Consider the following 10485-nt stretch of genomic DNA (forward strand, 5'->3'; position numbering starts at 1 on the left):
ACGTTGTTTGATTGTAAATGAAAAAATTGCTATTTGAAAATTGTGTTTATATTATAGCTTTATAAAAGACAATAAGACTCTTACATTTTGTTTCAACGTAAACAGGAATACATTTCTTCAGACAAAAAAAATCAAATATGGCCCAAGACTGGTAACGGGCAGTAAAAGTATAATGTTAAATCTAGTGACATTACAATGTTGAGTCATGATTGGTGAATAGGAAGCTTAAATTGACCATTTGCACTTTTATTGCATTCATAAATGCACAGCCAAATTCATTTGGGATGAATTTGAATGAGAAAATAAGTATTCATCACCTTAGGGGTAGTAATTATTATTTTGTACTTAATCTAAAATCAATTTTAAATAAGTTAACAACATTTCGCAAACCAAAGCAACAAATAATTGTGCCAAAAATATTCAGCACACAAAAGCAAATGGTCAATTGGTACAAAAATATTTAGTTGTACATCTACTTTTTTCATCAAAATATGACTGGATAAAGATCGGTTTGTGAATATTGCAAATCACTTGTCTTGTTAAACACACATAATTACTTGGATTACTTTCAGAAGTGCCTCCGGCCTTCTTTTGACATCTATGTAAATTTTAACATCAAAAACAATTGTGTCACATGGCGAGTAGAGTAGTTTGGAGGAAGTTCAGTTACTTGCTCAGCTTCTCACGGAGCCATTCCTCCGTCAGCTCCTCAAGTTCCCTCACTTCGTAGACTCTGGTGAGGTCAGCCTCTCGCTGAAGAGCCATTTTGGTCCCTGCATACATGATTTGCAGTTCTATCTGGCTGTCTGGAAATTTTTATTTTGTAAAAAAAGGACAAAAATATTAGATAATTTGAAGAAAATTTAAAAATGCAATATTATGTTATGATTAAAAAAAAGTGAAATGAGATTTTTTCAAATTCTCATAATTTTATTGCTTTTAATTTTGCTTGCATAAAATTAATGTAATCCAGCAATGGGTCCTAATTTGGGAAAAGATTTCTTTAAAAAGTACCAAGCCTATTTTTACCTCTTGGCGTAATGTAGATGAAACACATGGGGTAGGAAATTCGTCCGTCGTTATGCTCCATTTTGTAACTGTAGATGACATACCGTGGCTGGTGCGAGGGAAGAGATTCGCGCAAATCATCCACGCTGATGTCCTCAAACAATTCATCCACACAAATGCATTGCTTTGCTCGGTCAACTTTCACTGCAAAAATTTTCAATCGCACTTCAATAACTTGAAAACTGTTATTTTAATTATAATTTACAAACGAGAGCAGCATTGTCCTTGGGTTTGCGGAAGCGAAACTCCTTCAATTTTTCTTTAACGCTGTCGTCGATGTCACACACTTTGACATTATGGGTCTGAAATTTTAATTTTCAAATTGGTTTGCAACATACATAAAATACAAAATTTAAGTAATTTATGTACGTGATTAGATTAATTAGCGTGACTCGCCCTAACATGAGTGAGTCATTAAATTGAGGCAGGATGCAAGGGGACAAGCATCACAAAATTGACAGGAGTAACGTGTCAGTGCGACAAATTTGAGAAGAAAACTTGCAAAACTTTACCATTCTGGAATAAGCGTTGGTTGTTCGTGTCTAGAGAGCAATAGTTATTTGCGAATTCAAGGGCCTGTGGCATAAGCAGGACCAAATTCACAAGATCGCCTCTTTAGCCAAAAGTCTTTGCGGTGAATCTGAACCGTGGTAAACAAGGACACGCCCATCTGTAGTTCACGTTTCTCACTAGAGGGCAACAACGAAACACTTGCGGAAATTTAATGCAAAAATTAAGAGCGGCAATCATGCTCATTATATTCATCGTGAGAGTAATTTTGGCTAATACTCATTGCCAAAATTCTACTACAGAATTTTTAAACGGACTCCATGTCCATTGGAGAACATTTATTTATTTTTTTTTAATCGATAAATCATTAGCAAAAGTCTTAAGAATATTTCCAACATAAAATTATAAGAGAAAAATAACAATTATGTTAAAAGCGACGCCTGAGCAAACAAAGCAGCAAGATGGGGGCATTAACGATGGCAATAATTATAAAATTTAACCAATTGTAAGTCAATCTTTTTATAAATATTATTTCGCTTACGCCGTAACTTCAATTAAAAAAAAAAAAAAAAACTGATAAATCTTTGATAATAGTTTTTTTTTTATTCATAGAAAAATAACCTTTTCCACATTCAAGTTAAAATTTTTGTCTCAACTGCAGGCATGGATTTATGAGAATCAGATGCAATTTTTAGCATCTCCATCGCTCCCTGCAGTTCTAATAGTTTTAGTGTAAACTGCTCCTCCCCATTCAAGATTTCCAATAATTGAGTACACGCATCCAAAGCCATTGGCATGTTGAATATTTCCTCCCCATAGACATCTAAATGAAAAAAATTAATTTTAATATCTTACAAGGAAAATGTTTTAATCTCACCAATAAGGGTGTTTGTGACATCTGTCAGTGTGGGCATGTATTCAAAGTTTCCAATATTCTTGCTAACAAACTTCAAAATCTGAGCAACGTTGTGCTCTTCCCTTCCGGCCAGAGCTGCCGCCAGACCTTTCCTCCTAAAAAATTTTCATCAGAAAAATACAATTATTTAAATTCCGTTTAGAACCTTATCAATTCTTGCAACAAGCTAACCACACATTCAGGTTTCTTATTAATGTTGTAAGGAACTATAGCCACGTCCAAGGCCTTCGAGTATCGGTAGGAACGAAGGTGCCGCTCAACATTGGCTATTTCGGTTCTCTTTGTTTCAGTGAAGGTCGAGTCTCCTTCTTCCGGAGTCTCGATTTTTGAGGGACGTTTCAGACCCTCACTTTTCCTCCAATCTCTTAAAGTCATTCGCACTCTCTGAGCTTTAGGAGCAGAACTCTCCTCCAACTTCCTAGCAATAGACACAAGTCCGTCCACCATTCCAACAGCCAAAACTTTATCATTGGCCTAAAATTCGTACAGAAAAGAGATTCAATAATTTGATAGAATATAAAATCTTACTTCGACTCCAATGGTGAGAATGGGTGAAGGGTATTCGAGGACGTGGACAGGTTGCAGGTCCGTCATGTCTGTGATGCGGACCCTTTTGTCCAGGCCTCCTGATAGAAGTCGAAGGCCGTCACTGGCCATGGCCAAACAGGTCACCGTTTTGTGGTGGGGGGTGATTCTGCTCAGCAACTTTCCACCCGCCAACGCGTCCCAGAAACAAATATCTGTTCCTCCTAAAAGTAAAAAAAAATCATGTGATTTTTATTACAAATAACTTAACAAGGCACTCCCGGAATTGAATTATTAAAAAAATGTTGCAAATTATTGATACCTGCTGAGATAATGATGCTTCCAGTCTTATTGAAAATCACACTTTCCACTGGGGCCCCGTGGTTTAGAGTGAAGGCGACGTCATTTGTTCTTGTGTCGTACATCATAACTCTGTTGTCATAACCACCAGAAACAATTATATCTGCAGAAATTGGTGAAACACATCCAGCCCTGACATAATCCTTTTCAAGTTGCATTCAATTAGATTCAAAATTAAAAAATAATAATAATTTCATGAAAACCCACTGTGTGGTCCTTGTATTGGTTGACCATTTTCTCACTCGCAATGTCCCAAACAGCAACAGATTTGTCGTCCGAGCAGCTAAACAACTGCGAATTGTTTATGCAGAAGTAACATCGGTGGACTGGTCTGTTGAGGAATTTCCGCGATTTAACAATATCTTTCTTTTAAAATCAGAACAAACGCACCCTTCGTGGCCTTTGCATATTCGCAGAAGGTTTTTGGAGCCGACATCAAACAATTTCACTTCGCCTTCGTGGCCACCGGCGCAAAGAAGTTTTCCGTCCTGCCTGAATTTTCCTCCGTAGGCCGTTTCTTTGAATCTTGTGAAATTTTTGTATACTGTTTTCGTGACTGAGTTGTAAACTTGTACCTAAATAAAGGAAGGAATAAAGATTATGATTTAAGTATTTATAACTAATTAAAAAAATCCTTACCCTAACTGAACATGTGACTGCTAAGTAATGAGGTTCCACGGTGCTCACGTCGATATTGTCAATGGGGCCGAATTCTTTAAGAATCGCTGGAGCCTGAGAAACATAAAGTTTTCAGAAAAAAAAATGTTAAGGTGCAGTTAAAATAAAGAGATGCAAATTTTCGCAAATTTTAGACGCTTTGCGACGTGAAAGTGATGGCGCGTTGCACTTACCGAGAACTTTTTCCAGTAGATTGCTTCATCGCTGAGCTCTGGGGAAGATTTGGTGAAAATTTTTGTGTTCAATTGCTTAAAATTGCCCATTTTTGTATGAAAAACACCGACGCCGTGAATCGCACGTGTTTATGTTTTCACGAGCACTAACAACTGCGCCCTCAATCTGTGAGTGGCCGAAAATCTAACTTGTATGTATAGTAGGAGGAGGTTCCACGCTCTTTTTTTACTACCAAGCGAAGTCTTGTTGTGGTCACTTGTGGTCTTGTTGGCATAAAAGTGTGACCTGACTTGTAACTTCAGGGTCTCAAGGTCTCTGAAGGTCTCAACATGCAATATAACATAGAATATAGGCGGTAAGTTATATTTACATGATTTTATATCAATAATTAATATACATGTTATAACAAATGAAGATGAAGAGCATAACAAAAATTGATTTATATGTGAGTTTTTTTAACCTCACTATATTCATTAAAATTATATAAATATATTTATCGTCAATTTTTAAATACCATGAGCTAGTGTTGAAAAAGAGAACAGTCATATTATTGTATAAAAAGGAAATATTTGCATCGATGTTTTAATGAATATTTTATGTGCTCCATGTTTGTGAAGCAACATTTTTGGAGATTAATGATTAATTTTGTCTCTTCGACCTTTAACTACGGCGGCAGAAAAACCTTAAAGTAATATCCATCGTCAATTAATTAAGTTAATTATTTATTATGATTTGGTTTATTTGAAAAAAATATAAGCTTTTACAAAATGATAAAATTTGTAACCTCAAAAGCTTCATTTTTTTAGACTTAAATTTTTACCAATGATTTTTTGGCATACTTGTCTTTATTGTAATTTAGAAACTTTTTCCATACATTTTTGCGTTTTTGTTCAATTTTTGATGGCAATATTTATTGCGTTCCAGATTTTAATTTTTCTATAAAATCACAAATGATTATTATGTTAGTTGCACTGGCATTGTCCACTTGTTAATTGCTCTGTTAAAAATTGAAATTGCATTATTGTTGCCAAGTAGGTCAAAATCGACCCTAAAATCTGAAAATTAAAATTTAGATTTAGTTTTGTTTTATTCAAAACTGATTTACCAAAAATGCAGAGTTCCTGCTAATGGTGTAAAGACTGCCAATGTTGAAATTTATTTCCCTTTGGCTGTGCAAAATCTCAACTTGTAAAATGTTCAGCTGCGGAAGAAGATTTTGTTCTTTTATCAATTTTTCCAAGCATTTATTTAATCTTACGGACTCTCTCTGGGCGTTTTTATCCATTTTCAACTCTAATTTTACAATCGCGCTCCGTATTTTTTCAACCTGTTTCAAGGAAAACTATTTAATTCTTTATTTTTTTTTCGTAAAAAAATCCTTATACCTCAGCAGTGGCACCATCGCAAGATGAGACTAAAATCCAAGAATGCCCCACAATAGACATAATCCAGAGAAGCTCGTTAAAAATATAAAATGAACTGTTGTTTATTCCTAACAAAGACCACAACATCATTGAAATGAAATAAAGACTGAACAAAACTGCTAAGAATCCCGAAAGATTTGAAATCATGGTCAAATGGCCAAAATATCCATTTGACAGTTTAACTATGAAGCACAATTCTCTGAAAACTTTTCGTATTTTCTCTGTCAATTCTCCTAAATTATCTTCTCTACCGCTTAAGCTATTTATTACAGAGTGAATTTCTTTGAAAAGTATTTTCACACCTTCAACAACAGTGAACAGTTTCATATCGTTGTAAACACAAAGGGCAGTACTGGAAATAACGCACGCTGACAGACAAATATCAGTAACTTCAGATTTTTCACCAATCACGCATTCAATAAAAAGCATTAGCGTTACAAATGTCACTACAAAGATTGTCACCGCGGTGGATTTCCTTTTGATGCAATGGTAGAATTCGGCATTTACGTTCAGTTCCGCAGCTTGCTTGTCGAAAATTTTCAAAATTAAATCAAAGTCTTGCTTTTGGACGGATTTGTAGTAAATTAAGATAATGAGTGGCAACACAAGAAGAACACTTGTTAAATTGCACAAAGCTAAAATCAAACTATTTAGCTTATTTGAAGTGTTCAAAATGAAATTCAAACTGTCCAATTGGCCTTGAAAAGACTTAACAAAGAAAAAACAAAGCGCCGTCAGAGTTGCCAATCTGTGCGGAATTGAGATCAGTTGCGGATCGTAGCCCAAAATTCCTGCTATTTTTTCCATCAACAGCATTGGTTTCAACGCGTCCTGAAAGCTGACCATTTCCATGATGACTAACGAATAATCAAATTATGAACGAAAGAAAATTAGATTAAGTAATATGCGCAAATTGTCAATGTTGAGCTGTCATTTTTATCTGACAAAAACCAACCCTACATGTTATAAGAAGCAATTTTCATATATTTGGAGTGAAAAATCGATACATAATTTAATTACACGCTTGTTTTTATTAAATTTGCACAGAGTTTATGCAAATAATGTAAAAAATCGATGAAAATCAATCATTTATGAGAGCTGAATATTATAATTATCTTTATTTCTATGAATTTGGGAGCATTAAAACTGTTTCCTTTTGAAGGGCTTCACTTTAATTGAAATAATGCACTCTGCACCATCAAAATATTGAAAATCAATTTTCAAATTTATGCTGCCACTATCAGAGTATAGATTTAAAACTTGATATTTTTATTATTTTCAAATAATAATAGCAGAATTTTTTTAACATGCTTTAATTTTGCAATTAATATATAAATCAATAATAAAAATTGTAGCTGAAACTATCTTCCAAAAGTCATCCTGCTTCGACAAACCAGTAAATCAATATTCATGCTGCAGCTAAAATGTGCTTTTCCTTTTCTGTTTAATTATTCAAATTTTAATTTTACTGAAACAGTCTGTCAAAATATTTGATTTTGATTTTTTCACTTTCTTATTTACTTCTAAATTACCTAAAAAGTACATAAATTTACATTATCCTCAATGATATGTTCACTCTCTGCCGGCTAAAAGCGCTTGATTTTTAGATTGCTTTTAATTAAAAGTAAAAAGACAAAGTTTTGCATTTGCACCAGTTTTGCATACTTGTCTATCATACATAAATGGAAATTTTTCACACTAAATTTAATATCGACTTGTGATCTCTCCAGCAAAATATTTTGGTGAGCAGGTCATCCCTTCCACGATTTCTTGAAAATCCTCTACTTTTTCATCGTCAGCAAGACTAATTTTAAAGTTCTGCACAAACAGTACTAAAAAGACAAAGAGTGTCTGCCAAGTTATTTTGTCTCCAAAGCATCTCCTCTTGCCTAGTTAAGAGAATTCATGAAATAAAAAATTTCTTTTATGTATAATTCGGCGGTATAACATTTACCAAGTCCAAATGGAACGAGCCATTCGTCTTGCACAAAATAATTTCCAGTTGCGTCCAAAAATCGCTCGGGTCGAAAATTTTGTGGGTCGCCCCAGTGATCTTCGTCCATGTGAACACTGTAAAGGTTCAACAGAAAAAGTGTGTCCTGTGTGGCCCAAATAAATATAAATAAATAAATGCTCAAATGTTTGAACAAATTTTAAACCTTGCGAATTTTATAGCCAAAAACTGAACAATTTTTCATCGCCCTGTGTGGAGACGGAATTGGTGCAACATTTGCAAATCTCAGGCTTTCCGCAATAAACGCCTTTGTGTATGGCATTCTGCAAAGAAATATTTGAAGCTCAAATAGTACTAATTAAAAATATTACAATTCCAAGTCTTCAGTCTTAGGCCTGTGCCTTTCAACGAATTTTTCAATTTCGGCATGCAGTTTGTTCTGCGTATTTTTGAACCGAATCAAAAACTGAAGCATGAAGCCCAAAGCTGAGGTCAAAGTGTCTGGGCCAGCCATGAACAAATCCATAAGAACGCAGGTCAATTGTTTTTCTGAAATTAATAAACTTATTTATTTTGATATATTTAAAGAAATTTATTTTGCTTTCCATTAAAGATCGCATCATTTTTATCTGCCGTTGCAATCATGGCCAAATAAGCGTCAACCAAATTTCCTTGCTCGTCCAAAGATAAATCAATTTTCATTTTGTGCTCCTCAACCAATTCCTTTAACAAAGTAAATTAAAAAAAAAAAACTGAAGGAAAATTACAAAACAAATATTAAAAACCTCGCTGAACTTCTGCAAGGGCTTGACCAGCGCCTTCATGCCGCTGTAACCTGACCAGTGCGGCGCGACAAAGCGAATCCACGGAATCTGATTGACGATTCCGCCGGAAAAATCAGCGCTTTTGAAAAAACTCGAAACTAGCTTTTGCAAGTCTGTGAGATGACGGTCATTTAAATCGAATCGTTTGCCGGAGACTAAAGTCCATTGGCTATTCAAAATGCTCAGACGAATTAGATTTGAAAAATCTTCAAGTCTACGCTTCTATAAAAATTAAGAAAAAATTGAAAAATAAAGTACTTTAATAAAAAAAATCTTACTTTTAGTTCACTTTTAAAACTTCTTTTTATCTCCTCCACCAGAACACAAGCTTCATCCAAAATTACCGTTTGCATTTTTACTCGACCGACTCCCAAAAGTCTTAGATTTTTCACCACGAAATTTCGCGTTTTCATCCACAATGGGCCGTCCGTAAGTCCCACTCCTTTATATTGTAATTAAAACGCAAATTATTGAAATTTCTAGCTTTACCAAGGCGCTGTTCGTAGGTTCGCATTTTGAAAACAAACCCGTCTGGCTTTCCGTCACACTCCTGCAAGGTGGAAACCGCTTTTATTGCCTCAAATCCGTTGACCACGATGACCAAATTTCCACCCAGTTTCATACCGACCAGAAGCCCATATTGTCTTGCCAGTTCCAACCACACCAAGTGAAAGTAGCCCAGTTTTGCGTGCAAGCGGTGCACGAAAAGCAGATTGCCTAAAATCGGGTACCATATTGGGCCTGAAATTACAATTAATTTACAACTCAATTATTAAAATGATCATGCACCTGGAGGAAATCCTTTCGGTCTGCTTTGGTACATGAAATATGCTAAACAAATGCAAATTATTGACGCTGTAATTGTCACGAGGAGCATTTTAATATCAAAGAGGAAAATATTCAAGAAATCCCTGTGGGATGATCTGTTGACTTTATTAAGCTTATTTTGTGAGCATTTGTGAGAGGGGATTGAGACGACGGGTGAGCAAAGGTCACAGATTACTTATTTTGTGCTGGGTTAATATTTAATTTCAATATTTATACAATCAAATCATGGTGCTGAATGTTTGTGATTTGTGATTACTATTTTTAAGATAAAGAGGTTCCAATGTATATCGAACATTGAACGCATTTTGTTTTTATTAAAAATGCTTGAAATTTAAGCTACTGTAACATTTAGATTTTCTGTTTCTGAAAGTGCTTTCTACAGAGGAGTACAAATAAAGGAGAATCTGGAATTTCTTTGGACTTTGGACGAATAAAATCAAGCGAAGGATCTAACTAATATCTCTTTTAAAACAAAAGAAATCTGAAATATTGCCATTTACTAAAATTTCCTTCAATATTAAAGGCACTATACTGTTCTCGTCTAAATATCCCTGGAACGAACAAATTTCGAGTAAGATTCAATATAGCGGATATACGAGGCTAAAATTCGCGCCTTTTCTCACTAAAATTGGAAAAGCGCCGGCGCTCTGTGCCGTTGTGCGGGGGTTGAATACTTGAATGGTATCGGAAAATCTACTGCGCACCCCTTTTCAGGCACAACAGGCGATTGACCTGCATTCATAACAAAGTTACGCATACAAAATACTCTCAATTTTGGCTCAAAAAATGGCAATCCGGTCAACGACGATTTTTTTACTTGTTTTATTTTTGTTTCTTGGTGAGTTGAAATTTTCCAAAATTATTAATCCGCTTCACACAAAAATTTGTTCCAATATGTTCAAGTTTTACTGGCAAAAGAATCGGAGGGCAAAAATAAGGCTGGAAAACTAGTGAAAGGCGCTGCAAAAGCTTACGCTGGCCACAGTAAGTATTAAAATTCAATCATTAGAGTTTAAGACGAACGAAAAATTTCAGGAGCGGCAAAAGCGTCGTGGGGCATCTTCAAAATAATCGGCATGATCGTGTTGGTGGGCGCTGTGGTCGGCGGAATCGGCATGTGCTTCATGCTGATGCGCAGACGGGCCTCGGGTGGTGGTGAAGGCTTCGGCCTGCTCAGGGAAGGGCCCTAGCGACTCTACCCCAAAGTGGCCAGGCACCTCGTCA

At 35.4% G+C, this 10485-nt stretch overlaps 3 protein-coding genes across 3 annotated transcripts; all 3 read right to left on the reverse strand.

Moving 5' to 3' along the window:
• Positions 1 to 23: 23 nt before the first annotated feature.
• Positions 24 to 1723, reverse strand: LOC132196557 (glia maturation factor beta). Its single transcript, XM_059619302.1, has 4 exons — positions 1581 to 1723; positions 1274 to 1370; positions 1030 to 1212; positions 24 to 806 (listed from the first exon to the last, which is right to left on the reverse strand). Exons 1-4 carry the CDS (start codon positions 1581 to 1583, stop codon positions 667 to 669), a joined length of 423 nt encoding a protein of 140 aa, XP_059475285.1. The 5' UTR covers positions 1584 to 1723; the 3' UTR covers positions 24 to 666.
• Positions 1724 to 2166: 443 nt separating this feature from the next.
• Positions 2167 to 4371, reverse strand: LOC132196958 (U3 small nucleolar RNA-associated protein 15 homolog). Its single transcript, XM_059619933.1, has 9 exons — positions 4231 to 4371; positions 4019 to 4111; positions 3770 to 3954; positions 3587 to 3710; positions 3342 to 3522; positions 3023 to 3243; positions 2640 to 2968; positions 2456 to 2589; positions 2167 to 2401 (listed from the first exon to the last, which is right to left on the reverse strand). Exons 1-9 carry the CDS (start codon positions 4318 to 4320, stop codon positions 2211 to 2213), a joined length of 1548 nt encoding a protein of 515 aa, XP_059475916.1. The 5' UTR covers positions 4321 to 4371; the 3' UTR covers positions 2167 to 2210.
• A 2389-nt stretch (positions 4372 to 6760) lies between these two features.
• LOC132197989 (methyl farnesoate epoxidase) lies at positions 6761 to 9376 on the reverse strand. The gene is made up of 8 exons (XM_059621646.1): positions 9223 to 9376; positions 8923 to 9174; positions 8712 to 8875; positions 8395 to 8655; positions 7981 to 8332; positions 7815 to 7932; positions 7610 to 7754; positions 6761 to 7544 (listed from the first exon to the last, which is right to left on the reverse strand). The coding sequence occupies exons 1-5, from the start codon at positions 9308 to 9310 to the stop codon at positions 8192 to 8194; spliced, it is 906 nt and encodes a 301-aa protein (XP_059477629.1). The 5' UTR covers positions 9311 to 9376; the 3' UTR covers positions 6761 to 7544; positions 7610 to 7754; positions 7815 to 7932; positions 7981 to 8191.
• Positions 9377 to 10485: the final 1109 nt, after the last annotated feature.

This window comes from Neocloeon triangulifer, unplaced genomic scaffold (genome assembly GCF_031216515.1).
Source record: "Neocloeon triangulifer isolate White Clay Creek 2 clone unplaced genomic scaffold, ASM3121651v1 ptg000012l, whole genome shotgun sequence".
Classification (NCBI taxonomy): domain Eukaryota; kingdom Metazoa; phylum Arthropoda; class Insecta; order Ephemeroptera; family Baetidae; genus Neocloeon; species Neocloeon triangulifer.

Bases quoted from the DNA above. Each gene is read 5' to 3' on its own strand.
- LOC132197989 (XM_059621646.1), bottom strand. From the start codon at position 9,310: ATGCTCCTCGTGACAATTACAGCGTCAATAATTTGCATTTGTTTAGCA. The intron at 8,656-8,711 runs GTAAGATTTTTT...TAATTTTTATAG, and splicing joins GTTTTAAAAGTGAACTAAAA to AAGCGTAGACTTGAAGATTT. The intron at 8,333-8,394 runs GTTTTTAATATT...ACTTTGTTAAAG, and splicing joins CCTTGCAGAAGTTCAGCGAG to GAATTGGTTGAGGAGCACAA.
- LOC132196958 (XM_059619933.1), bottom strand. From the start codon at position 4,320: ATGGGCAATTTTAAGCAATTGAACACAAAAATTTTCACCAAATCTTCC. The intron at 3,955-4,018 runs GTAAGGATTTTT...TCCTTTATTTAG, and splicing joins CAGTCACATGTTCAGTTAGG to GTACAAGTTTACAACTCAGT. The intron at 3,711-3,769 runs GTGCGTTTGTTC...ATTCCTCAACAG, and splicing joins ATATGCAAAGGCCACGAAGG to ACCAGTCCACCGATGTTACT.
- LOC132196557 (XM_059619302.1), bottom strand. The intron at 1,213-1,273 runs GTAAATTATAAT...AAATTTTTGCAG, and splicing joins GGACAATGCTGCTCTCGTTT to TGAAAGTTGACCGAGCAAAG. The intron at 807-1,029 runs GTAAAAATAGGC...AAAAATTTCCAG, and splicing joins CATCTACATTACGCCAAGAG to ACAGCCAGATAGAACTGCAA.